Raw genomic sequence first — 27,119 nt, forward strand, 5'->3', positions numbered from 1 at the left:
AGTAGCTTTGGACCCAATTCAAGACTAATTCTCTTATTCCATACCTTTCTAATTTAGTTATTAGGATGTCATGATTGAAGGTATTGAAGGCTTTTGTCAGATCCATGAATACTGCAGCTGCACACTTTCTATTATTTATGGTATTAGTGTTTTCCTCTGTAATTTCAATCAGCACCATTTCGGAAAGTGTGTGTCCCATTACATCTAGTGTAAAAGTAACGCCGCAGTTCAGAAAAAGAACATCATAGCAACAGTAAAATATGGTGGTGGTAGCGTGATGGTCTGGGCTTAATTGTTGCTTCAGGACCTGGAAGACTTGTTATGATTAATGGAACCAATAATCCTGTTGTCTAACAAAAAATCCTGATGGAAAATGTCTGGCCATCTTTTTGTTACCTCAAGCTGAAACCAACTTGGGTTCTGCAACAGGACAATGATCCAAAACAAGTCCAGCAAGTCCACCTCTGAATGGCTGAAGAGAAACAAAATGAAAAATTTGGAGTGGCTTATTCCTATTCCTTCGCGGCACTGTAAGAGACTCAACACAAGTTGTTGCAAACGCTTGATTGCAGTTGTTGCTGCTAAGGGTGGCCCAACCAGTTATTGGGTTTAGTAGCACTTTTTCCACACAGGGCCATGTAGGTTTGGATTTCTTTCTCTCCCTCAAAAATAAAAAGTTGCATTTCAAAACTGCATTTTGTGTTGTCATTGACTAATACATATTTCAATTTGATTATCTAAAAAATTAGGAATTGGAAATTAAACACTTTTTACACCACTGAACATAAGTCTGGAAAGTGTGCAGGACAGGGCCCCTTTAAAGTTGAACCTGAAGGAGTTAAAGCGAGATGTAGATTATTAAAATAAAATGAACAAACGTTCCTACTACTGAGCATCATTAAAGCAGCAGTAAAAAGTTTGATAAATGCATTCATACATGACAAGACTTCCAAAAAAAATTGCCCCTGTGGACAATTGTGTCTGTTTTTTTTTTGACTGGGCATCACAGACAACAGACGACCTGACTACGAGACTTTCATTCTTAACCATCAGAACTTCTCAAAAACAGGCCTTTCAACTCCTTTTCTTCTTTAATTCACAACGTGTCTATTTGTATGCTTGCCTGCACGTTCATGTGATGCTCATAACCTCCTCAATCAAAAGAAGCTTTACGTGTCTTACATCTATGAAGTGGCATCTATTCGGGAGGGGGAAGGGAAAAAGAAAAATAATAACATTTAATAGTCAAGTCTGTCAGATGTGCCCATCTGCTGTAAAGCAAACCAAAATAAAATGTGACCACATTTGAATATCTAACATTTGAGGCTGACGCACTGAGGGGGGATCAAAGCCGGGAAAAGACGCAAGTTGTCTCATTTGAATAAGTGAGGGGAATAGTTGTTTTAACCGCCGCATACCTTCTTTCTTTTACAGTATTTGTGAAATATATGAAAATACAACTAATGAGGGGCGGACAAGATATGAAATATTGATGGAAATGTTTTTTTTTCCTCATAAGGAAAACGGGACACCTGCAATCTGGAGTCATGAACTAAGTCATTCAGGCCGTGTCGTAAATATTTATGCTCTCTTAACAACCATAGGAATTCTTTATTTTTGGTTGTGATGTGGTGATATAATGCAATAATAATGAAACTGACATTTTCAACAAATGAATATGGCCATTTTTATTGGCTTTGTAAGGTCATAGTTGCTGTTTTATATTCACACTTCTGTTGATATACAGCATTAATTATATCCCTATATATTGCTTTTACCAAAATATCCTTGATTCTTATCCTTAAAAGTTTAATTCTCAGCTGCTATCATTAAAAATATATAATTTTGTTTTATTTGAACATTGACAAATATTCATTCATTTTCCACCGCTATTTCCTCACGAGGGTCACGGGGGGGCTGGAGCCTATCCCAGCTGTCTTGGCGCGAGAGGCCGGGTACACCCTGGACTGGTCACCAGCCAATCCCAGGGCACATATAGACAAACAACCATTCACACTCACATTCATACCTATGGACAATTTGGAGTAGCCAATTAACCTAGCATGTTTTTGGAATGTGGGAGGAAACCGGAGTACCCGGAGAAAACCCACGCATGTACGGGGAGAACATGCAAACTCCACACAGAGTTGGCCGAGGGCGGAACTGAACCCTCGTCCCTTAGCTGTGAGGTCTACGCGCTAACCACTCGACCGCCACGCCGCCCATTGACAAATATGTAATATAATAATAATAAAGAAATTAACATTTTAAACCAGGAAATATGCCAATTTCTTTATTGGCTTTGCAGTTCAAGGTCGCCGTTTTACAGTTTTAGTTCCAGGCTTCTGTTGATATACTGTATTCATATTCCTATATTGCTTTCTTAAAAACCATAAATTATATGTATGGTAACTACAATCAATTCAGTATGCAGCAGAGTGATGGACAATTATGCGGTACTGCAAAAATGCTCAGTGATATGATTAAATATCTACTTCTTTTGTTTTGACATGGACAAATAGTACTTTCAGCTTTCATAAAACGCACCATAAATACACCTAAAGCATAAAGCAAGACAATATTTCACCATTTGATGGCACGTCCCAAAAAAGGCTAAATGTATAGTGACATATAAATCATACTGAAAAACAGTCAATGAATCAAAGCCGGATGGGAACTGTACTGAGAACTATACTGTATGCTCCTGATTACAAACTCATGCTAAAGATGCCCTTTAATGAGGCAACATCCAGTATATGGTGTACCTAGCGTACATGTACTGATCAGCCACAACATGACAGTAGATACATATTCCATCTAATAAGATCTCTTAATGATTGATATTTACGTATTGGATCTTATCAAACCGAATGAGTGCATCTAAGAGTATGGCCAACCACTTCCCGAGTGCTTAAGTGCAATGTGCATTCTGTTTACGTGTGAATCCCCCCCTCCAGATGAGGTCAGTCGATTTTTCCCTGTAAGTTCTTGCCCTGTAAGTCATGTCTACCTCAAAGGTTTACTGCCGAGACTATCCTATCCCTAGTGGTTCTTAGACCTCATGGTTCTTCTTCAGGACCTCCAAGTACTGCTGCTTTGCTCTGCTAACGGGGTCCAGCTCCACCCTGGAAGCAGAGCCCACGGGAGACATGCGGGCCAAGGAGATGTCAAGTTCCGTTGAGGCTAAAAGTAGGAAACAAAACACGGTCACACAGACACACCGGGATCATGATGTGATGCGTTTCCTCTCACCTTTATTTAGTTCTCTTGATATGCTTCTATCCAACTGACGCTGCATCTGAAGAAAGCGACATCTAGTAAGTTGTGAGTAGTGCAGTATATTGACCTACACTGGACTGGTTTTTAGCCTCTTCAATGTACAAAATGCATCCTTTAATTTTTTCTGTATGTGGCCCGTTGATGTACTTCTAGCTTTCTAAACAGTGACACCTAGTGGTCATCTCCTCCCTGTGCAGCCTAATGCTCAATTTGTCACAGTCATTTTCCTTTACACCCGCCTCCATCTTAAAAAACACATTGGTCAGTTTGAATGATCTCCTTTGACCAATCAAAGGCTATGAAATGATAACTCTATATGACTCAACAAAGCCTGGCTGTCCCATGAACATGAGCAAATATGTCATTTCTGAATCCACGGTTGTATGCACACATACCAAAAACTACATTATGTATCGAAAGAACTTCAGCTTCAGATACTATGACAGACATTTCTTTTCAAGGCATCAAAGGTAGGACTGACACATCTAAAATATATTAATAATAATAATTATTAGACTTAACTCTTTTCAAGGCACTCAAAGTGCTTTTAGAGTGATTGAGTCAATGTGATGCCAGCATTTTATTTTTTGCGAACCCGTTCGTTACTAGGATTATTATGTGTAGCTTGAGCACTTTGTGCGTATTAATGTATATATTATTGTGACATACCATGGCTAAGTAGTCCTCCACACTGCTGCCCTGTCCTTCAGCCACAGAAGGACTGAGCAGTCTTGAGGTAAAACCCCTGTATGGACTTCCCAGTGTGCCGGCTGTTGAAGTCAGGGATCCCACGCACCCTTGTGGTCCCGTGGAGGCGATGAGAGACCTGCTGTGCTCATTCACCAACCTGGAGCTGGTTTCTGTGAGCTGATGATTTGTCCTGAACAGATATGAGTACATTGTATTGAGTTGTATCGAGTCAAGCGGTTTCAGACGTGTTCTACTTTCAGACCTTTTTAAATCAGCAGACAGGGACTTGCGGAGCTTCTGCTCCTCTCTGTACAGTTCTTTGTATCGCTCCAGTTCAGAACGCGTGGATTCTCTCTGGTTGAGGGTGTCATGCTGGACGTTTCTGGTTCGAGTCAGTTCGCTCTCCAGCTCTTGGATTTTTAGGCGCAGGCTAGCTTCATTGGCGGCTTTAATCTGGTCCTGTGCTTCCTGGGTTGCTGCCTGGGACTGAAACATTGAGTATATATTTATGGACAGGCAGACACAGGTAGTGTCAATCAAGACTAATCTTTTGTTTTTATCAAGGTCTGATAATTCTATTGAATCTCATGTGAGGAGAGAGGCGAAGCTAATAAAGTGGCCAGTGATTGAAGATACAATACAATACATACAGTGCAGTAGGGCTGTAGAAAAAAGGCCTGACCTCTATGCACACTAACACGCGATGTCATTTCTAAAGATGGACGATTTTTTAAAAAATGTGACTTAATGAGCTGCATCACAAACACTGACCTCCTATGACGAATGGCAAAAAGACCAGTGGAAGTCTCTTGAAAGCAGAACAAGGGAGGTAATGATATCGGTAATAACAACAAAAGTGAGATTTCTTTTAAAACAAAAGCACATGGCTCTGAATACGGTGTGTGTGTGTGTGTGTGTGTGCAAATCGTCCCTTTTTTTGCAGAATCGTGCAGCCCTACATTACAGTACCTTTACGTGCAACATACTTACCAACAATGTTTATCCATTCTGTGTTATCTTACCTGTAAGAAGAGGTTGACTTCCTGTAGTTTCTGTCTTATTTCCTGCCGGGCCTTCTCCTCTATCTCAATGCGGTAATGCTCCATCTGCCTCTGCTCCACCTGGGAGGACTCCACTCTGCGTTTAAGGTTCTGTACCTCCTCTGCCAGCAGCCTCCTGTCCAAGGGGCCGCCTTGATACCCACCTCTCTCTAGCTCCCCTTGCAGGTCATTCACCTAGTGACAGTTTTGCATTCAGGAAGGAATAAGAAACATCAGAAGATGTAGAAGTACAATGAGAGAGTCAGTTACAATGCAAACAAACAACCCAGATTAGGCACAGCAAGTGAAGACTGGGGCTGGAGCTGCTCATCGGTTTGAGCACAGACCTAAAACCTTGCTTTTTAATGCACAAGACTAGACACACACAAACTAAAAAGCACGTCTTAAAAACCTCAAGGTAGGGCTTAACAAGAAGAAACTGATGTTTGGGTTGGTCACCTGTTCAGACACAGTCTCAAGTTCTTGTTTTTTAATGCACAAGATTAGACACATGCAATCCAGAAAATGATATGTAAATGTTACACGTAGGGGGAAAAAGTGGGCTAATAAATTGACAATAAAAGCACAAATACTGCGGATTTCAGAAAACAACAGATGGAATGATACAGCACTCTACAAGAAGCAATGTAAAATTAAATTTAAAAAATTAAATTTAAATTAAATAATTAAAAAAAAATCTAAAAATTGTTACAACAATAATGATGAAAATGGTAATATTAATGATGATTATAATAATGGTGATAATAATAACAATAATAATGGTGATAATAACAACAATAATAATGGTAATAATGATAATAACAATAATAATATTACAATGATAATAATAACAGGGGAAAACAAGACTGTGGCATTAACATGATTATATCTTGCAAAAAGAGGTAGGCATTTATAAGCTTTTGCTTCAGCCTACTCCTTTTGGGCTTGTGATCAGAAATAATGGAAAGTTATATTTTGATTGATGTAAGAAAAGCACTGTAATGTTTCATATATATTTGCCCAAATAAAATTAAAAAAAAGTAATGCATTAAATGGACATACCTTTTCCCTCCTCCCTTCAAAAGCCCCATCAGCCTGGGTGTGTCTTCCCAGTTCCACCCTGAGACTGCTCATTGGAGAGGAAAATTCTGCTCCGGCGCCTCTTTCCTGATCCCGCAGCTTCTTCTTAGCAGTCTTCAGTAAAGTTCGCAGCCTAAATGAATTAGCATAAACTAGTCAGCAAACTATTTCATTAAGCAATATTTTGAAAGCTCAAGTTAATAAACACACTGGAATCTAACACAATACCATTACTCACTCTTAAAAAGCATATTTTTACACCTATACAAACACTCGACAGGATCGACTTCTACAGCTGAGACGAATGCAGGGAAGAGATGAAGTCACCTGTACATTTCTTTTTGGAGAGCCGTGTTCCTCTCCATTTCTTGTTGCAGACGAGAGTCAGCAGCCTTCTTCTGCTCTGCCACTTTCTTGGCTTTCTTCTTCTCCAATTCCATCTGGAAGTATAATTTTTCCAACGAGGGATGAGTAACATTTATTTTCAACAGGCATGCCATCAGCCATTCACTGAGTGTTTGATAGCCTTTGTTAATTAACCTGGCTGCTGAGTTCCCCTTTCTCCTTTTCAAGCTCCGTCAGACGCAGTCCAAGCTTGGAGCGACTTTTTAGCTCTTCCTCCCACATGGCCTGAGAGTCTTGGGCACTATTTGACAGAAAGCTTTGCTTCTGCACCTTAAAAACAAAAAATTAGAAAAAAAATTAAAAGAGCAAATGAGTGTAAGAGTTTAAATCAGTAGTGTGGACAGGAGTTCATTTTTATTGGCTCCTGACATACATTCCGTGCAAAAGTTAGGCATTTGGGTGAAATTTCAGAATGAACCTAAAATTCACTACAGTGGAACCTTTTGGAATTTTTCACTCCAAAGGTCAGACAAAAGCTCAGGCAATTCTTCCCATAGGAAATAATGTATGGTAAATCCAATGAAAAATGACACCCACAAATATGAACGTGAATTTTTTTTTTTAATAATGGGAATAATGCCGAAAATAATTATAGATACCAAATGATTGCAGACTTCTCATACATCCTAGCGAGGTTGAATTCAATCGTGTAATAGCAATAGTCTGATAGGGAGGGTGTTTTTTTATTTCTAATTATGAAGAATGATACTAAAGTGCCCAAAACACAACCTTAAACATTTCTGTATGTAAAGGTTTAGACAATCCTGGTTTAAGGAGAAAAGCACTCACCTCTTTACTGAGTTGGTCTTCTAATGTCATCTTACTACTTTGGAGGTTTGTCACCAAACCCTCCAAATGACCTCTGACCTATTGAGACGTGCAAAAAAACTCAACATTTATATGTAGAAATGACTGTTGTTTTGAAATGTACTTTCAACGAGTTCAGCGGACTCTTACTAAACTGTAACATGCACCATGCAGCTTGAATCGAAGCAGACTTAAAGACCCCAGAAACCAAAATCAGGTGAAAGGAGTAGTAAGGCCTTCAAGATAAATACTTTCCAAGTACATAGTTGCTATATTTATTGATTGTTTGCATCATAATAATGATACATTTCCTCAAGAAACCACAGAAGGATTACTGAATTGCATTCGTTAAAAAAAAAAATCTAAAAGACACACTCAGACAAAGTACAGGACAACTAAAACCACAACACCAACCATTCCTCCATTTGGACTGTCAGAGAGCTGGGAAAAAAGTAAATTTCTTAAAATGGGACAAGGACAATGTGCTTTAAGATATTGGTAAGCTGCTGTATACAATGGTGTGTATACAGTACAACTATAACTGTAACTATAACGAAGATTGTTATATTTATAGAGCTCACCTTGGCCGCCTCCTCAGAGCATTTCTGAAGTGTGTCCAGTTTGTTGGACTGTTGCTTTGCGGTAGCCTCCAGCCTGACGTTCTCAATCTCTAGCCTAGCGTGATTTTACACAATATCAGAAACATGTCAAAGCACGGTCCGTGCCGTGCATTGTAAAGTGTTTACCTTTGCACAGCCTCTTCCAACTGTTTGACAGTGGTGTCGGAGGCAGCTGCAGCAGACAGCGCTTCCTGCTGTTTCTGAACTGCGGTGCAGAATTCTTTGTCTTTTTCATCCAGACGAGTTCTGAGCTCGCTGGTGTGTTTCTCAGCTTGTAAGTACTGCACTTCTCTTTCCTCCAGCTGCATGACAGAGCAGACGTCACATCACCAATGTGCACATCATTTAAAAAAAGCTGTTAATTGAAGGGTGTGTCCAAAGGGCCACATACAGAAAAACTGAAGAATTTGGAGAATGTGAAGAATTCACTTCTTGAGGCCGGGATGAGAACCAATTAATTGTAATAAACGGGGGATGAATGTCAAAGAAAAGGAAAGTGAAAAGTCAAGTGAAATTAGATATCATAAAATACTCCGAAAGTGGACAAACGCTGATCAACATTGGCTGCGATAGCCATCAGGGATAAGGATGCTAGAGTGTCTTTGAATGTGAAAAGGATCTATGCCTGGACGGTGATAATGGTGACAATGGACAGTGATAACTAATCAGCGTAGTGGTGTTATTATTGAAACTCCCTCTCTCTCTTTTTGCAACACCCTTTCCAGTGTGCAAGCCAACCAGTGATAAAAGTTAGTTTTTATTAAGATTTAATTTTAATTATTTTGTTTCATATTTTTATTAGTGTATTTGATATGTTCTACATGTTTTCGTGTACAATGTGAGTGACTTACAGTAGGTGTTAAAGAAGCAAACACAAGGTATCTCTAAGGCAGGGGTCTCAAACACGCGGCCCGCGGGCCAAATGTGACCCGCAGGACACTAGTTTGAGGCCCCCGCCTTGATATGAAAGTTTAATGTTAGTGCAGCCCGTGCAAGTTTGATATGGATGCTGTATGGTATGATGTACCCAGAAAAAATTATTACGTTTGATTAATGTTCATGTTAAAGGTTAAATAACTGTTAATAGTTATCCTCCCTATCCGTGTGGAAGTGGTAAGTTTTGGGCTATTTAAGTTTAAAGGAAATAACTTGAAGGCTAGCGTTTAGGTCGCTAGCTCTCTAGTTTGCGAGTTAGCATGTGTCTCAAGACCCTGCAGTTGCGCAATATGTTGTAAATAAAAAGAGTATAAATGTGACTATAGTCGTGTTTTGTCATGTCTACAGGGCTCTAATAATGCTTTGTTAATTTTAATCTGGAAAAAATAATTTGTCTACCCACCAACTATATGTGGTTTCTTAAGTTTGTATTATTTACCATTTTATTATTATTATTATATTTATTTATTACTGATTCATTGATTTTCTTTATTCTTGATTTGTTTATTTTTCATCTTATTTTGTGCAGAAAAATAAAAATTAAGATATTTGAGAACAGTGGAATGTTTTATCAGCGCTTTTATTGTAGAAAATCGGAACCAAAGCACTGAAAAAGTTTGTATATTTTTCTGTTTTTAATAAATGCGTTTTTTTTTTCTGGAAAACCTGATGTGGCCAAGTCTCAGTTTGAGATCCCTGCTCTAAGGTGTCTCTACCTTTCCTTGTAGTTTGTCCACGTCTTTTAGGAGCCGAGTCTTCTCTTCCTCCAGGTCATTACGATATCTGGTGTTGATCTCCAGAGAAGCTTCACACATTGACAGCTTCTTTAACGAGTCTGCCAAGTCCTGCTGCAGCTGCCTTTGTTTAGCCTGTGCCAGGACAAAACCCAAAGAACAATTTTGTTCAAAGTTTAAATTGCTAAAAAAAATCATCTTAGGGAGTTGATCTTACTTCTCTATCATTTTTCTCCTCCTCTAATTGGTGGATGCGTTCTCGAAGCTCCAGATTCTTCGCGTCCAGATTCTGATTGCTGTCCTGTACCAGCTGTATTCTCTGCTCACAGTCTGAGCGAAGCTTGGACAAAATGTCAGTGAAACTCTTCTGGGCGTCTGTCACAGCATTCTCCTTTGCAACACCTTTGTTTTGGGCTTCTTCCAGCTGTTGCCGTAGCAACATGACTTCACTTTGGGATTGGGCTACGCGCTCCTGTGTGGCCTCCTGGCGCGCACTGGCCCGACTGACCAGCTCCTTCTCGGCATGCAAAGCGGCTTCTAGGTCTTTCACGCGTGCAGCTATCTGGTCGTTCTCACGCTGCATTGTGTTCATCAGGAGGTTCTTCTCCGTCAGCTGCAGCGCGGCCTGATGGGCCTGGTTCTCCAAGCTGTTTGCCTGCGCCTCTGCCTTGGCCAGCTTCTGAGAGAGGCTGCTGACTGCTTCATGCTGGCTGGAAGCGTCACCTGTGGAGATATATGGAGTCAGTGTCGGGACCACAAGAATAATCAAAAGTCTGAAAACTAAACTCATACTAACTTGAGAGCCTGTCTTTAAGACGATGATGTTCCTCTTTCTCCCACAGTAGAGCTTTCTCTGTGTCCGACCGAGCTGCCATGCAACGCTCCGCCTCTTGTAGAGCCACGGTCAAGCGAGTGCGGACTGACTCCAATTCCACCGCCATCGTCTCACGGGACTGGCGCTCATTCTCCAGGCGCGTCGCGGTCACAGTCAACTCAGACTTCAAGGTGGCCGTTTGGTTGTTGAAGTCCAGGACGCTTTGGTTCAAGGTGTCGCTGTTGTCTTTGAGAGATCGCCGCGCCTCGTCCAGTTGCTCCTTGAGGGCCTTATTCTCCTCCTGGAGGTCTCTCTGCTTGATGCTGCTGCTGGCCTGGGAACTTTCAAGGTCTGTTCTGAGCGTGCTCAGCTGCTCCTGAAATATGGAAATCTGCTGGAGTAGTTCACGCTCCCTGTCACTGGCCTCGGTGAGCTGAGACAAGGCCTGTGAATGATGAAATACATAATTTAGTAATACAATGTTCAACATTATGTCTAGTATGCACATAAGTACCAGTATTTTTCAAAGCATTCTTACTTTCGCTCATCTCAGTAAACATAATAACACATTTCTATATAAAAATAAAGTCAGATAGCTATTATTTACATTTCATGAATACACAGAAATGACCTTCCAGACCCAACCCTCCCATTTATCAGGGCTTGGTACTGGCACTGGACATTTCCAATGGCTGGGCATAGGGGCGCTGGGAGGGAATCAAGGTCATGCCATTGGCACAAAAGGCAGCAATGTGTACCATTACACCAACAGTGAAATTTAAATTATATAAAATATTTTTCAATATGTCATACAGTCAGAACCTTGAAGAAACAATCAAAAACAATTATTCTGTGTCATTTCAAGTTTTTAGGGGAAATAATTTTTCAACAAATACCATATAAAACACTACATATTTTTAAGATAGTTGGTGCTTGCGCTAACAGTATTCTGCACAAACCACAAAAGTCCATTCAAGGAATGACCTCGTTACTCTTGCTTATGTTCCTCTTGTTCTCCTCCTCTATCTCCTGCTGCTTGCGCACGTGACTGTTTAGCAGATTCTCTAGCACCGTCCGTGCGCTTCGCTCCTGAGCCAACAGAGTCTGGGTCTGACTGTGGTCCTCCTCGAGCTGGGTGGGTGACACACAAACTGTCCCTGTGAGCAGACCACTCACAGCATCTCGTTAAAATACCCATGTGGTTGGGTTGTACCTGTTTCTTGCTGTTCAGCAGTATTCGCATCTCCAGCTCCAGGTTTCTGAGACTGAGCTCCACTTTCTGTTTTTCCTGAACCTCCACCTGCCGCTGCTCCTCTGTCCTCCTCAGCTTGTCGCCGGTGGTGTTGTACATCATGGTGGCATTATGGCTGTTTTCCTGCTCCTGTCTTAGCTGAAATCTAAAATGCAAACATGATGTGGCAAAGCATGTGAGGTGTCAAAGACGGTCCATTAAATTTGCAGCAGAATACACTTACTTGAGGTTTGTGACTTCGGTCTGCAATTCTAGCCGGCTGCGCTCCAAAACAGCTTTAATGTCTTTGATCTCGTCCAGCGAGCTTCTCAGCTGCACCTTCTCCGTTTCAAGAAGGCTCACCTTGTCTGCAAAGTAGGCGTGGCGGCTTTTGGCCTTGTGAATGGAGCGCTCATAGTTATGGAAAATGTTCTGCAGCTTCACCATGCTTCTGGAGTCTGTGGAATAAGCAGAAAGTGAGGGAGTGTCTGTGGCTACGATAGAGTTTTTAATGACTTAAAAAAAATGTACCTGCTGTGACTGAGTCCAGGTTCTGGATGAAGAGTGAGCCACATCCATGGCCTGGAGTGGCAAAGTCAGAGTCATCTGTGGTCATGTCAGATGACGAATTGAGCTCATCCAGATCTTCGGACATCTCCAATCCTTTGAGTTTCTGAATGAAAATGGAGTCATAAAATGCATTTCATATACAAGTATTACAGTATCATTCTCAAAAAAGAAGCCGTTACCTGTTTTTTCTCTTCTTCTCCACTTTGGCACCTGTTGCCAGAACAAAAACATTATTGTGACAACCGATGACTAGTATACAGAAAGCCCTCGATCTATCTACGAGTTGCATTCCTATGATGGATTTATTGTGTAACTGTACACATGAAAATCCAGAAAAAAAGGGTGAAATACAAGAATTACATTGAATAGTAAGAACAATTTAACCCTGTAGCTGTCTTGCACACTATAAGAGGTGTTGCAAGGGAGGAGGGAGACAGGCTTATTGCGAGGAGGACATCTCAATAATGACACCACTATGCTGCTTTAATTATCACTGTCCATTTCATAAGAGCACATCCTTTCACATGTTCAAAGATTCATACAAGTTTATCCTCAGGATTATGATGGGGGATGCAGCCAATGATGATCGGCATTGCTCGCACTTTTCACTTCATTTTCTTTGGCACATTGCCATCAGAAGGATCTGCCTGAAATCTGTCTAAAAAAATGAAAGTGACATCCTTCATCAGCGAACCGACACCAACTTTGTATTCTTCCGCTGCATACATGTAACTAGCTTTTCATCTTTTTGTACTGTATTAAATAATAGGTGTGTGTACGTAACCATGAACGCCACAACACAAGGACTGCCAGTATGCATAAATATAAGAGGCCAGCTAATGCCGCATACGTACCTCCCTTCATCGTCCGATATGTCACTCAAAGTGCTGTCGTCAAACACAGAGAGCTCTCTGTTGTCAGTCTGAGGGGTTCCATGGGTCTTGCCCACCGCCGTCGGCTTCTCTCCGGACGGTGTTTTTGCTTTGCCAATGTTGGAGGTGCGCTGACATGAGAGTTGTGATTCCACCAATGCTCTGCTGCTGCTATAGAGAAAAAAAACAGACTAGTCAACAACTTCACAAACGCAATTACAAGAGATAAGTTTAGACTTTTGTGCACACCTCTCAAAAGTTGTAGGCGGCTGTGCTTGTTGAGAAGCCTCAACTTGTCTTGACGACTCTTTGGAACTCACTGACCTAGTCGCAGGTTTCTTATTGGTGAGTTCCTCTGAAGTTCTTCTACTTGTGTCACTGTACTCACTGATGGTTTTCATTGAAACAGCCCCCTTCACAGTGTCTTTGACAACCTGAGAAGAAGAGAATAGAGGATATGGCCGGTGTTAAGATAGTTTTGCACATCTCGTCCCCTGTCATGCATAATTGAGTCTCTTTGGAGACCTAACACCCGACTAACTCTACTTGACAGAGACGCACAAAGAAGCAGACTTCTAGTAGGTGTGAACATACATGCAAAGTCCATGCAGGATGCACTAGCCTACAGTTTATGAGGCGTTCTGTGAACCAGCATACACTCTTTTCAACACAGAATGGGGACTAAAAAGTGCCATATCACACAAAAAAATGAGAAAAGTTTCTTTGTCCAGAGTTAAGGCTGGCCACAAAATAAGATGAGACAGTCACAGGAGTGACTGCATCTTCTACCTCTTTTTGGAATTTTCCTTCTTGACTTTCAGGACAATCTTCATCTTTCTCGTGCTCAAACATGTCCTCTTTAGAGTCTTCATCAGAATCAATAGGAAGAGATGCTGAAAGTCTGCTTGGCAAAACAGACTGGGACTTGGAAAGCTCTTTTGGTTTCCTGTCAGAGCTGGTGAGGCTCTTCTCAGGTTCTTCTGCTTGAACGTTGTGACAAGGTTCAGGGTTGGTCTCATTAAATGTGGTAATACTGCCTTCCTGTGCTGCGAGGGCTTGTGCTGACTCACTGAGGATGGGTTCTTCTTCTGGTTCTTCAGGGAGCTGAAAGTCTGGTATCTTCTCGTTCAGGGAATTGTCAGGGGACTGTGAATCTTCTGATCCAGACTCTTTCTGTTCGGGCACAGAAAGGAGGACCAGCCTCCTTGCTCTAGCTGTGGGCCGTAAAATCACCTCCCCTTCCTCTTCATCACTTGACTCTTCATCTGCAGAGGTGGCCTCCTTTAAATCTCCGGCAACGTTAAAAAAGGTGGGTTTTGCTTCCATTTTCTCAACCTCTTCCCAGAGATTCTCACACTGCGTCTCAGGTAGAACTGCATCGTTAGTCGTCCCTTCTGGACTCTGCTGATCGTGATCATCTCCACCATCAGAGCCCATATGGCAGGGCGTGCATGGGTCGCATGACTCTAATGCATCATCTTTGTCCTTGGATGGCATGGTTGGAAAATGACAAAACAAGAAAAAGACCAAAAAAAGGAATTTCACAATTATCTTTCAATACCAATGATAGACAGAAGAGTTAAAGGGGACCTCTTATACTAATTTTTCTGCCCTTTGTATTGAGTTGTGGACTCCTATAGAGCAGCTACGATAACCAGCACAGAAAGCTTTTTAGTTCATCCAGAATCTGCACCTATTCGGCTGTATTTCTTTGGATTTTGTGGTTCCCGTAAAAACGGTCTGTTTCAATGTATTCCACCCATGCCCCGCCACCAGGCACAGCCACTCCGCCGTGGTTGGTCACACTCTTGCATGCATAGAAACACTTTCGGATGGGGCCGCTAAGTTTATAGGAGTTGATAATAAATGCCGATTTAAAATGTCGACTTGGATCCCAAATCCGTACAAGTAGAGACTGAACAGTCTGAGGTCTCAAGACAGTCTCAAGAAAAGAGGTTACTTTAAGACATCTCTCAATGGTAAGTAGCTTTTGCATTTTAGCTTTTTTTTTTTTTTTTACCAAATGTGGCCACCAACTGATACTGGACACTGATAAATTGTTACTTTCGGCTTGCTCAGTCCACACGAAGTAGGTAACGTTGCAAAGTCATCAGCTAGTCCAGCTGCATACTTGCTCATGTTCACAAAACAGTTCAGTGTGAAATGCCGTTGACAGATTAAAATGCATTTCTTTTGCTGGTAACAAACTCCAACCAGTTGCGCCTGATAGTGGCATTGTTAGGTATTGTACACATGTGGCAAGTAAACAGAGGAGCAGAGTTTGGGTAAGGGTGGAGTGCTTATCTGGCTTACAGACACGACCATATAAGGAAGTCCGCCCCTCTGTGACACCAAAAAGGGGCAGTTTTATGAAGCTTTTTGAAACCGTTAAGGGCTCACTTCCAAATGCGCAGACCTCATTAGCTGAAACTTTGGAATCGTTTACCACGAGAATACAAAATTCCAACTACATTTATATGTCAGAAAAGTGAAAAAAGCATAATAGGTCCCTTTTAAGATGGATATCTTAAATATATTGGTCATACAGGGGTTGAACAACACCCATTAGGTGCCCCCAAATCTTAACTGATCTTTTTAAGACAATATGTTCCCTAATTTGTCCCTAATTCTAACTTGTGCAAAGCTATTATAGCTGCATATGCCATTTTCTCCTTTAGTAGGAGTGGCCTGATCCATGAGTCCAGCCAGTATATTATATCGTAGTACGTTTTAATTTGAAGTTGTGACATCAGCACCCCTCTGCTCCTACTACTGAACAGCTGCACACAAAAGCGTGAACATTTGTCAAAACATGCTCTCACACTGTGGCGTATTTGTCAGAAAAAAAAAGTATAGAGAGACTTTTATTTTTCTGTATACGCCACACGGTGGTGCTCTTATTTAACTCCAAAGTTGGACCCACACTGGTCAGACTGACTTGAAATTTCTCACACCAAGTCAATGTACTACACAAAGCACCAACTGTAGCTTTAACGTGTTCAGCCACACCATCTGTGAATTTGGTACAAACCTTGAAGGGACTGACAGGCACAAATTTGAGCAAGATTGGTTGAAAACCAGCATCAAACTGGGCATGGGCGGGACTTAGCATCTAATTATTCATAAGTCATTGAGCGTTTGCCTAATGCTGATAAAACCGTAAGGATATCTGTATTACATATGTGCTAATATGTCTTCCAATGTCATTTACAGTCATGATTGTCTTGTAAAGTTGTTGTGTTTCACAACAGCTTTAAAATAGTATTGTTTTGGTGATGCTGTCACCTGCTGTTGCTGGTCCTCGTCCTCGCTTGCCTTTTCTAGGAGATCCGGGGAGCCTAAGATCAGATAGAGTCTTTATTAAAAAAAAGAAAAAAAAAGAATGTACACATAAGGATAGTTTAAAAATGTTTTTCTTACCTGCACTAACTGCTATCTGAGCCTGGTGATTGTCAGTATTGGCCTCATTGCATGATGAAGATAAACTGTCTTGGTCCCAGTCTGATTCTAAATGATGAAGTGATTGAAATGAAACGATGTGATTGCATATTGTTTGAAAGACCTGCCTGAAGCTTACTGTCACTGTCTTGAGGCGCCATCTTCTTTGTACGAGGTTGGGGATGAGGAGCGAGGGCTCGTTCATCTTCAGTGCCGAGTTTCCTGGGCGTAGCAATGGGCACTTGTGGGGACACCGCTTTCTGCTTACTGGAGCATTCTGGGACTTCAGGTGTTGGGGACCTTTTGGTGCATCCAGGGAGACTCCGCTTACTGGCATTGCTGGATGTATCCCAGTCAGATGTATCTGTTGAAAAAAAATTACCTTAAGTAAGCTAACGTTTATGTTAAGCCCAGTTTGGTGTTGAAAAATCACAAGTGACCTTCAGCATAGTCAAATTCTCCCAAACCAAGTTCTTCCATCAAGTCTGTAGAGGATATAGAAAGATGTAAAAGACAATCACGCATGTACGTATGTATTCATATAACTTGTTGGACTGCTGTCCCTCACCTGTCTTTTCCTTGCTTTTCCCTTCACATTTGCTCAAAAGCAGTCCCCATTTGGTCTCTTCACTCTTGTGGTTTAAAAATGATATTAGATTGTACTTTAGGGGGAAAATTTGGGGAAATTTAGATGTTACAGCGGCAGAAAGATAGAAAAAGCACACCAAACCAAATACCTATAGAAGGAAAAGATACCTATTTAGTAGTGGTGACCTTACCTCTTTTTGTGTACTGTCGTCCTTCTGAGCACCTTCAGTATCATTATTACGTTTATTTTCGGCCAAATCAGAAGGAAGTCCTGTTTTTACAAGACACAGCCATTTCAGTTTATTAAAGTTGATAATTATGTCAGCCGTTGCAGTAAAGCCCAAACAAGCATGCTCTGGATTGTCTTGTAATATCACTTTACTCCTCGAGGGTCACTTTAGCAGCAAAAGTTGGTTTCTTTTTTGGCAAAGCATTGGTAAAGGTTTTAGTCAATACATTTTTTTTAAATTGGAGTGTCACATACACTGATACACAGATACACACTACTGAGCTGATGAGCTAAAAACTACATTGTAAAGTATATAGAAAAACATTCATGCAAAATGTTGCAATGAGTGCACAAGACGAGCATTCCCATGCACATGAACTCACATTTAATCAGCATAAAATGAAATGCTTTTAATCCTACTTTATGTTGTGCTTGTTGCAGAGTGACACACATTGTGTACCAGGTACTACTATACTACCAAGACAATTCTGCTGAATGAATGATGTTAACCTGCCAGACTTTCTTGCTGTTGTGTTCATTGAATTATTAGCTGCGATGTTCTTGAAAGAAAAACGATCAGATCTACTTTTTAGACTTTCATTTCAAAAGAATAACAATTTCTTTACAGCACGTTTTGAAGTGCAGGTTCAGCAGGCTGATGTGCTGTGTGTAATAATGCATGCTGCATGCTGACATCTGTTGAGTGTTAATTGGGAGACAAATGGACAGACACATTGCACAGATAACATGCGGCCTAAAATGAGCATGGTGACCATTCCGTTCCTACCCTCCTCTCCCAGGCGGTCTCTTAGCCCACCTCTACTCCACCAAGGCTCCTGCATCCACTTGCCTCCTCTTAAAAATGAAGGAGTATACAACAAATCTATGAAATAAATGGTAGTTTTGAGTAAGTAATCAGTGTCCCAAACCTGATTCTGCAGCATGAAATGATGCTTGAAATGATTAGAAGGCAATGAAAATATCCATCCATCCATTTTCTATAATGTCTTCATAAGGGTCATGTGCCAGCTGGTCGCCAGCCAATCACATTCCATACAATGGTTGCCGAAACATTGATGTATTTGTGGCAGGCTTTACAAAAAATACTGTAGTGTACAAAAAAACAAAACAAAACAAAAACGACTGGGCTGCCACAGAAGGATTTGACACTGTCTTTTATTTTTTGATATAATTCACCAGGTAGATAGATTACAATATTTAATTGCTACTAATCACAGTTTGTCCAGTTAACTCAATTATCGCAAATCTTCTTTTGGTAAATAATTTTATACGCATCTTAGATACATAGGTTAAGATGCAATTAAGGCAAATTTATAATAATTAATTGATTAATGAATAATCAATGAATTATGTCATTTTTCTTTATTTTTGGAAATGTTTTTTTCAATACTGTGTGGGACCAATGTAGCTCATAGCCATCTGAGAAGATCAGATATATAGTTTTTGGTACCTAACTGTTTCCCAAATGTATCAGTATATGTATGAATGTATAAACGAGAGGCGTGAACTTAAAATCATATGAAGAAAGACGCTTAATGAAAGTAAGTACATTTACTTCTACGCTCAGTGCTCGATGCAGGCTTTATATGTATGATTTTTAAACAGCGCTGATATCAGGTGGATAATTACCCCTGGCCAATAGTATCCGACCACCCTAATAATAACTTACCTTCTTCTAATTTTTCTTCTGTGTCTCCAGACATCTCCTCTTGATTCTCCACTTGCATGCTCTTATTATCTTCATTATGGTCTTCATGCTAGTATTAAAAGAGAGGAAAATATTGCATACACAACCTTTGATGCAACAACGTACAGTACGTATATCTGTGTGTTTGTTTTTTTTTACACTCTACCTCGGAATCCCAAGAATCTTCCTCTTCCTTCTCTAGGCCCAAATCTGGACATAATAGGTTCATGATGATCATATATATATCACATGTAACGGCAATGTGAACTTCTAAGTGATGGTTTCACACAATTTTCTTGAGAATATCTATTCTCCGATCATGTATAGTATATCACGAAAGTGAGAACAACACATAATGATAATACTCTTTTGACAATGCTACAGAAATAAAACATGGATGTACTTTAGAGTAGGTAATGTACATCTTGCATAGCATCATAAACATAATATCCACTGAAAATTGACGAGTGCTGCTGAGAGGAATTCCAACATGTACTAGAACATTGTGAAACACGATAACATGATAAGGACACCAAACACAACAGCAAGATGCTTGCAGAAGAAGGTGATGGAGTGGCCAAGTATGTCTCAGCCACACCTGAACCCACTTGAGAACCTGTGGGTTTCATCAAGTGGAAGCAAGGAGGGTGGATGAGCGCAGGGTGTCTAACACCCACCAGCTCCATAAGTGATGTCCTCATGGACGGGTGGAAAAGTATCCCAGTAACTGCTGTACAAGCTGTACGGTGACTACTTTATGTATTTAGTTTCTATAGTATTGTCCCTTAACAGGATAGAATATAATGCTTGAATACTGAGGTGTGTATACTCACTTTGGTCAGATACTTTAGTGGCATGAATTACCTCTTTTCATATCTTTGGGAACATCTCTTTCAGGAACGTCTTGAGTGGCATGTAGGAGGTCTCCGCTTCCCTCGGGCTCGTCACCTGAGATTTCCTCTTCTGCCTCCTGTTCTTGTTCTTCCTCCTCTTCATTGTCACTATCATGACTCTCAGCATCACTGGGCTCCTCTTTCTGCGTAGAAACATGTGCTGATGAGATAACTTAACTGGTGGTGAGCAAACAGGGAGAATAATGAGAGGAAAAGTACAGAATCCAGAAACCCACAGCTGAAAATTCCATATGCAAGATCATGGGTGTCAAACTCCATCACACAGGGGGCCAAAACTCAATACCTACTGTAGGCCGAACTGGACATTACCCCCACCCACATGGACATTTTTTTTTACATTGGAGTGGGGTGTGTGTGCATTATTTTGTGTCCGTTCATTCCTGCTTTAAATGTATACTTTCCAATATATACAGTATGATTATGGCTTTTTGGCATAGTTGGTTGGTTTGTTGTGTGTGTGAAGTGATTGTTGATTGATCACATTTTCTCAATTTCTATGCAAAAGCTACACTATTTTATATCAACACAAAAACATCATAATCTATGAGATGTTTAACCCGGAAGAGTTTGTATCTGTGGATTGGGCAGCATGTTTTGCTGTTGTTAAAATGATCACTTTTACCTGCCTTACATCATTCAAGGTGTCATATTGTACATATTGTACAGGTGCGATATTGCACGTGTATTGTGTCATACTTGCCTCTTCATATTTTATTTAATATTTTAGTGCTAGCAGTTTTTTGTCATGTACAGTTGAATTATTGTGACTTTTGGTCTGAATATTGTTTCCACTTTTAAAATAAAAATGTCAGAGGAGCAGTTTATAACAGAGGAATCGCTGACTTACTAAGATCGCTGTAAGCATTTTGTTTATAAGGTCTGTGAGGCGGGCCAACTCAATGCTATTTTCCAAACACTTCCGAGGGCTGCATGAAATTGCAGCACAAGCCGGATTTGGCCCCCGGGCCTGAGTTTGACACCTGTGCCCAAGATGATAGAACTAATACTACTTAGCAGTTGTACCTGGACGGTGACACCTTTAATGTGTCTGTCCTCTGCATGCATCAAGCTCTCTACCTCATCGGTTGAGTCCAAATCAACATCATCGATGTCTGTGTGGGGCAATGCTTCAGAAAAGAGGCTTTCACGTGAATGACGTCGACCTACGGCGACATCAGCATTGATGGGCGGATTCTCTTCCTTTGTAACTTTGCTACCTCCATTATGTAGGGACGTATTATAGCCATCACTGATACACTTTTCATCTGCTTCAATGGCCGTCTCCGGAAGTCTGGAGAGATTTACTTGGACCACCATCTTATCTGATGGGCTTTGTGGATCCCCACAGTCCTTCACCTTATCAGCACAGCTATTATTGCTACTTTCTTTGTCCTTGGATTGTTGGTTTCCAGTATTGTCGTCGTCCTCAAGTTCTGATAGAATGGGGATGCCTCCAAAAAGCTGTCCCTCTGGAGTGACTTTTGCGCTTCCTCCAGCAGCTTGTGCATCATCATTTTCAGATGGAGAATCCCAATCCCAATCTTCGGCATCTGTAGCCAGTCTACTCTTACACTTGGGTGTTGCTTCAGGTGGTATCCGTTCATTGTTGTTGAATTTTTGTGGTGAGTTACTACCTTTATTTGAATGTGATGACTCCTTGGTGGGCTCTTTTGCTGAGCCGTCATTGTCGGATTCCTCTAAGGAGGATCCCCATGACGATCTGCGTTTTTCTTCTTTGTTTGAGCTGCCATCCTCACCGCCATCATCAGAAGCTCTCTCACCTTCAAGTACCACATTTGTTTGACTGGAAGCTGGAAGTGCATCAAGAACTGTCTGAATGATGTCTCGACTCAGTTCCCTCCCGATGTTGTCATCCTCATCGGAATATTTGGATTCAACTCTTACGGCCGACACAATCCTGCAATCCTGGTCGACTTCTGAATTCTCCTGAGGCTCATCCAAAGCGCTGTTCATAGGGTCACAATTCTGAGCTTTTCTGCCATCACCACACGCATCCAGCTTTTGCACATCTTCTACAGATGAATTGGACTGAACAGAAGCCAAAGAAGAGTCCTCCTCTTCTACCTCTTCACTTTCCTCATCACTGCTTTCCTCGTCAGCTTCCTCCTCCTCCTCCTCATCATCATCATCATCTTCCTCCTCGTCAGAGCCCTCATCTTCTGAGCTTTGGGCATCAGATTCCGAACTGGACTGACTTCCTGACAGCTGTGCTAATGGCTGACCTTTGCTTGAAAGACGCTCGGCTTGTTTTTAAGTATTTAGAAAGGAGGGGAAAAAGGAGAGGAATGATGTCAAAGGAAAGTAATAGAAGAATAAACAGACATGTTACCTTTGAGTAGATGGGGAGAGGGGTAGAGCTCATCTGGGAGGCTTGGGAAAGGAAAGGAAGAGGTGAGGGTTCTACTGGGGGCTTCAGGGGTATATTGGATGAGACTCTCGGGGCGCTATTGTCACTCTCAGATTCTGAACCGCTCATGGATTTATCAAGCACTGCAAAGGCTACGAGGGTTACAAAAACAGTTGCTATAAAAAGTTAAAAACGGAAGGTCTCTACAAATAATATATGCAAAGGTACCTTTTCCTTGTTTGATTTCTAGCATTTTCCTAAGGTTCATCTTTGGTGGGGTCTGGGAAACAAAGTAAATGTAAGCCATATTAAGTTGGTAAATCAAAAACTACATATGCAAAATAGCTGAATGCACTTCTAAAAATAAATATTGATTAAACCAACCTTTTCCTCTACAAGTGATTCACAGTCGTCCTCCGATGAAGCCCATTCATCAGTGCCGCCTTTTTTGGAGATCCTTAAAAGAAGATAGCAATGAAAGGCCTAAGCGGGGCTGCAGTAATTTAATGTAGTGGATATTGATGAGAAAAAAACAGCAGGAGCTTACCGACTTAGTGACTCAGCCTGAGAATTATCCTCAAAATCTGCAACAATACAGATACCTCTTAAAACAAGACAGACACAAGACAACAAAACATACGTGACAACCTTTAAATGCTCCCACAAAGTAGGATTTTGAACCGAATATAAAATTGGAAAAAGGTGTTGTCGTATTTCTCAAATAGTGGGGCAGGCCCCCGCAGTGGTGCGAGGACTACACTGGTGTGAGGACGACACTATTCCGAAAAGTGATAACTCAGCTAACGTCTACTCCAGTGTTTTGGTAAACATCCAAATTTTTTGCTAAAATTTTGCCTTGGTTTGTGTTCACCCACTTGGTTGGTGTTCAAAATGGGTACAGTTTGTTTACACTGCCATCTTGGCTAACACGAGCAAGACAACATATTTTTGCTTTTTTGTCTGGCAAACCATGTTTGAATTATTTGTTTACTTTATTTACCTTTTAGGGTACACTTCAATTGGTGTTTCAACCATAGTGGATGGTACCTTAACATTTCATTGTATTTACCAAGATCTTGTATTAAGTTAACACCTCACCATCTATGTCCAAGGCTGGTCCTCCTACAGAGAGGCCAGTGTTGACGCCTCGGGAAGGATTGCCCATCTCTGATTTTGCCTTATTTTTACTTGGACCTGGATAAGACAGGGAGGCCACCCGGTGTCTTTCGGTACCGTGCTCAGCAATGAGGAGGGCACAACTACAAGAAAGTGGAGAAACTGAATGTCACCATTTGCTGAGGTTCCATACATGTGAGTTTCCCTTAGGTCAGGTCCTGTTCCGTGCAGCTCAAGAAGACAAACTTACGGATGATGGCTTTCTATGGCTGCGTAGTCCTCAGCTGATTGTCCTTTGTTATCCTTAAGGGTAATATCGGCATCAAACTGCAGGAGCATTCGCACCATGCTGATATGTCCACTGCCAGCGGCGATCATTAATGGAGACCTTGAGGTTGAGTGAAACAAATATATGCTATGTATTGCAAATGTATTATTGGTGTATCATTGTGTTGTCGCCAACCTTTGGTCTTTATCCAAGTTATTAACATCGGCTCCATTCTTCAACAGAAACTCTGTCACATCTAGGTGGTCTTCCTGGACTGATACAGTCAGCGGTGAAAGACCCTCCTAAAAATGAGATTAGAGGGAAAAATCCACACTCAAAAGGATAAAAAAGAGACACAGCTTTCAGAATCTATACGATATATCACCTTGTTGTGAACATTGATGTCAGCATCATGCTTCACCAAGATGTCAACAGTGGAGATGGATGGCATGCTGGATGCCAAGTGTAAAGCCGTGTTGCCATTCACATCCATCAGGTTGGGATCTGCATTGTTTTCCAGCAGGATGTTCACAATTACATCATGCTGGCCTTGCACTGCCTGATAAAATGGAGCAGAATTATCACGAATCAGCAGGAAAACCGCCAACGATGATGATCTAATTGTATCATGTGGAGGGTTACCTTTATTAAGGCCGTCCTATTTTCATTGTCACATAAATTGAGCTTGGCTTTTTTCTCCACTAAGAACTTCACCACCTCAGAATTTCCACTGGCGCAAGCAATGTGTAATGCTGTCCTGTAAGAGAAAAATTTGCAGAACACTTTTGTCATATAGAGGATTAGATTTTTGAAAAACAGGTCTGTGGTTAGCGCACAGGCGACACAGCTCGGAGAACAGCATGTTCTCCCCTTGTGTATGTGGGTTTTCTCCGGATACTCCCATTTCCTCCCACCAAAAAACATGCATACTAGGTTAATTGGTGACTCCAAATTGTCCATAGGTATGAATGTGAGTGTGAATGGTTGTTTGTCTATATGTGCCCTGTGATTGGCTGGCCACCAGTCCAGGGTGTACCCCGCCTCTCCCCCAAAGACAGCTGGGATATGCCCCAGCATGCCCTCGACCCTCTTAAGGATAAGCGGTAGAAAACGAATTAATGAATGTTTGTAGTCCGTCTGTAAATGAACAGCAGAGCAGCGCACCTGTTCATATAAAGGATCTTTGACAAGTGTACACATTGTGTAGGGAACCTTTGACCAGCATAAATATTACACTACTATTACATTCAATAATCATGTTATGGTACAGCAGTCTTTTGACTGTCATGCAGAATATTAATAATAGTGGAGCCCAGAACAATTAAGATGAATATAATATCAACAAGTGGCGCTCCAACCCCTTACTGACCTGTTCTGCTTGTCAACCTGATTGATGTCATTGCTTTTTACAAGATGCTCCAGCTTGGACACATCTCCCTTCCAGGCAGCCTTGTGAAACTTTCCCAGGTCCTTTTCTTTCACTTCGTAGCCGACAGAGACTACGTTTCCTCTGTTGGGTGTACCAGATGGTGATTGTTTCCTCTTGGAAAAGCTGAATAATTTCTTCATGGTGCCCACGGACGAGGCGACTCTTCAGTGCCGCTACTGTACTGCTACTTAAGCGCTCTCATATCCCAGACAAATAAGACGTCTAAAGCGGATTACCCTTGGAAAATATCCCCGGAGTATGACATAGTTTGATGTGGCGACGCGAAACAAAGTCCCGCCGATGTATTATCAGACACTTTAGCGTCCTTGGAAGGTATTAATTATTTGTGTTTGAATGGAATGTTCCAAATGAGCCAAGGGGACCGCCACAAGCGGCGCCTTAGCGATAGTGAGCTATTGCGCATGTGTGAGTAATAGGGTTCTTCTTCTCCTGGTTGTCCAGCTATTTGGGGGTATAGCGCCATCCTGTGTTCAAGAATGGGACCCCCTATTATTACACGTTCTGTTTCAAAGTTGTAAAACCACCGGCAACAAAACAAATGTTACATTAAACTGAGAAAAAAATTAACAAAAACATTAAAATATATAATTTAATTAAGTAAGCATCTACGGCATGATAAAGTACAACACTTTTAGACTATAGTACAATTCTGTCAATGAGGAAATAAGAGCTTTCACAGCAGGAAAATGGACAGGAGCAAATAATTATATACACACTGTATTTGTACACCAGGTCACCTGAAAACGACAAGCCTGATGCTCTAGTGAAGAGGCTGTAAAGTAAGCATGCATAAGGATGTATGTATGTATGTACATTTACTACACAGCCACTACTTTCCAAAAATCCTACAGCTCTTTCAGTTTTGCTGTAGGCCTCTTGGCAACCTCCTTGTTTATTTTGACTTCACCTCCCTGAAAGATTTATTTTGGGGTCAGACCTTCTAGAACGGACAAATGACACTACAAACTAAAAAAATGTATTTATTGTGGACTTCTGAATTCTAATCCATTTTATATACCTTTTTTTTATTTTCTCCTTTTCCATTCAGAGGGTCTCAGCTCGAGATTCAGAACCCATTGTCTGCTCAAGAAGATATACTTACAAGCACACTCATATATAATTTGGCGGAGTGGGTCATTAACTAGGAAACAGAAGCTAACTCATTCAGGAAACCACTTCCAGCTGGGTGTGTCTGAGCCCGGTGTTCCCCGCCTTAAAAGGCTGTAGTTTTACAGGGCTCGCGTGGAACGGTGTGGGATCAAATGACCACCCATCCTGCTTGCCAAAAGCTTTGTGGTGTTGCCTGCAGGCCGCCTCCTCACATCAAAAGGTGAAATAGTTTGTTCAGGCTGGAGGTGGTGTGTGTGTGTGTGTGTGTGTGTGTGTGTGTGTGTGTGTGTGTGTGTGTGTGTGTGTGAAATACCTAATGGTTGCTCCCTGCTTTTGGGGCTGTATAGTCTACGCCTCACCTTCCAAATCTTGCATTTAAAGTGTTGAGTTTTTAGTTAGGGGTGTCCATACTTTTTCCACCAAGGGCTGCATATAGAAAGAAGAATTAAAAGACGAAGGCTCCACTTTGATGGATCTAATATGCATAAACCAACCCAATGCAGGTCAACATATGTTTCAGAACTGCATGAAAATGCATTTTTAGAATGTGTTAAATGTCTTTATTAACTTATATAGTTTAGTATTCTCATCATTTTGCAGCATTTTTCCATTTTAATAAAGAGAGAGACCTAGATAGATGCAGACCCCATCATTATTCACACATTGGCCACGAAAGGAAACCATAGCACCACACAGTAATCCCACTGACAGCCGCTAGAGGGCGCTATAGCACCATGTATACCATAATTCTACTGTTAGCCTTATAGCAGTGAAGGGAACCAATAACAACGAAAGGTATTTAAAAGCGTATATTTCACTGGACTGTAATCCAACAAAATGAACCCATTTACG

General features: G+C 41.2%; 2 protein-coding genes across 8 annotated transcripts in view; one reads left to right on the plus strand and one right to left on the minus strand.

The window, feature by feature from the left end:
• On the minus strand, nucleotides 1-25,584 carry si:ch211-272n13.3 (ankyrin repeat domain-containing protein 26). 6 transcript variants are annotated; one of them, XM_058075213.1, is made up of 42 exons: nucleotides 25,077-25,583; nucleotides 24,350-24,464; nucleotides 24,093-24,266; nucleotides 23,903-24,009; nucleotides 23,690-23,827; nucleotides 23,422-23,582; nucleotides 22,871-22,907; nucleotides 22,708-22,780; nucleotides 22,552-22,603; nucleotides 20,979-22,219; nucleotides 19,906-20,077; nucleotides 19,208-19,251; nucleotides 19,024-19,111; nucleotides 18,121-18,216; nucleotides 17,296-17,375; nucleotides 17,085-17,178; nucleotides 16,957-17,001; nucleotides 16,656-16,880; nucleotides 16,499-16,585; nucleotides 16,364-16,416; nucleotides 13,868-14,563; nucleotides 13,328-13,512; nucleotides 13,061-13,249; nucleotides 12,386-12,416; nucleotides 12,168-12,309; nucleotides 11,881-12,094; nucleotides 11,619-11,802; nucleotides 11,390-11,536; nucleotides 10,388-10,850; nucleotides 9,809-10,314; nucleotides 9,574-9,726; nucleotides 8,048-8,223; nucleotides 7,883-7,976; nucleotides 7,284-7,361; nucleotides 6,630-6,764; nucleotides 6,417-6,529; nucleotides 6,072-6,222; nucleotides 4,992-5,204; nucleotides 4,232-4,455; nucleotides 3,949-4,159; nucleotides 3,253-3,298; nucleotides 1-3,183 (listed from the first exon to the last, which is right to left on the minus strand). In XM_058075213.1, exons 1-42 carry the CDS (start codon nucleotides 25,274-25,276, stop codon nucleotides 3,053-3,055), a joined length of 7,764 nt encoding a protein of 2,587 aa, XP_057931196.1. In that variant the 5' UTR covers nucleotides 25,277-25,583; the 3' UTR covers nucleotides 1-3,052. The 6 variants fall into 6 exon arrangements, with proteins under 6 accessions (XP_057931196.1, XP_057931195.1, XP_057931197.1 ...); XM_058075212.1 differs by having other exon boundaries at nucleotides 3,949-4,455; nucleotides 17,085-17,148; nucleotides 25,077-25,584; XM_058075218.1 differs by lacking the exon at nucleotides 20,979-22,219 and adding an exon at nucleotides 22,306-22,346 and having other exon boundaries at nucleotides 2-3,183; nucleotides 3,949-4,455.
• cdkn1cb (cyclin dependent kinase inhibitor 1Cb) overlaps nucleotides 3,637-27,119 on the plus strand; it is a 27,017-nt gene continuing 3,534 nt past the window's right edge. The window contains exon 1 of one of the 2 annotated variants that reach the window (XM_058075220.1): nucleotides 3,637-3,749. In XM_058075220.1, the coding sequence (XP_057931203.1) occupies nucleotides 3,688-3,749 (62 nt within the window). In that variant the 5' untranslated portion in view covers nucleotides 3,637-3,687. Of the gene's footprint in view, nucleotides 3,750-9,278; nucleotides 26,488-27,119 lie in introns of those variants that run through there. The other variant, XM_058075219.1, reaches the window with a different exon arrangement.

The sequence above is a fragment of the Doryrhamphus excisus genome, chromosome 6, assembly GCF_030265055.1.
Source record: "Doryrhamphus excisus isolate RoL2022-K1 chromosome 6, RoL_Dexc_1.0, whole genome shotgun sequence".
In the NCBI taxonomy this organism is placed as follows: domain Eukaryota; kingdom Metazoa; phylum Chordata; class Actinopteri; order Syngnathiformes; family Syngnathidae; genus Doryrhamphus; species Doryrhamphus excisus.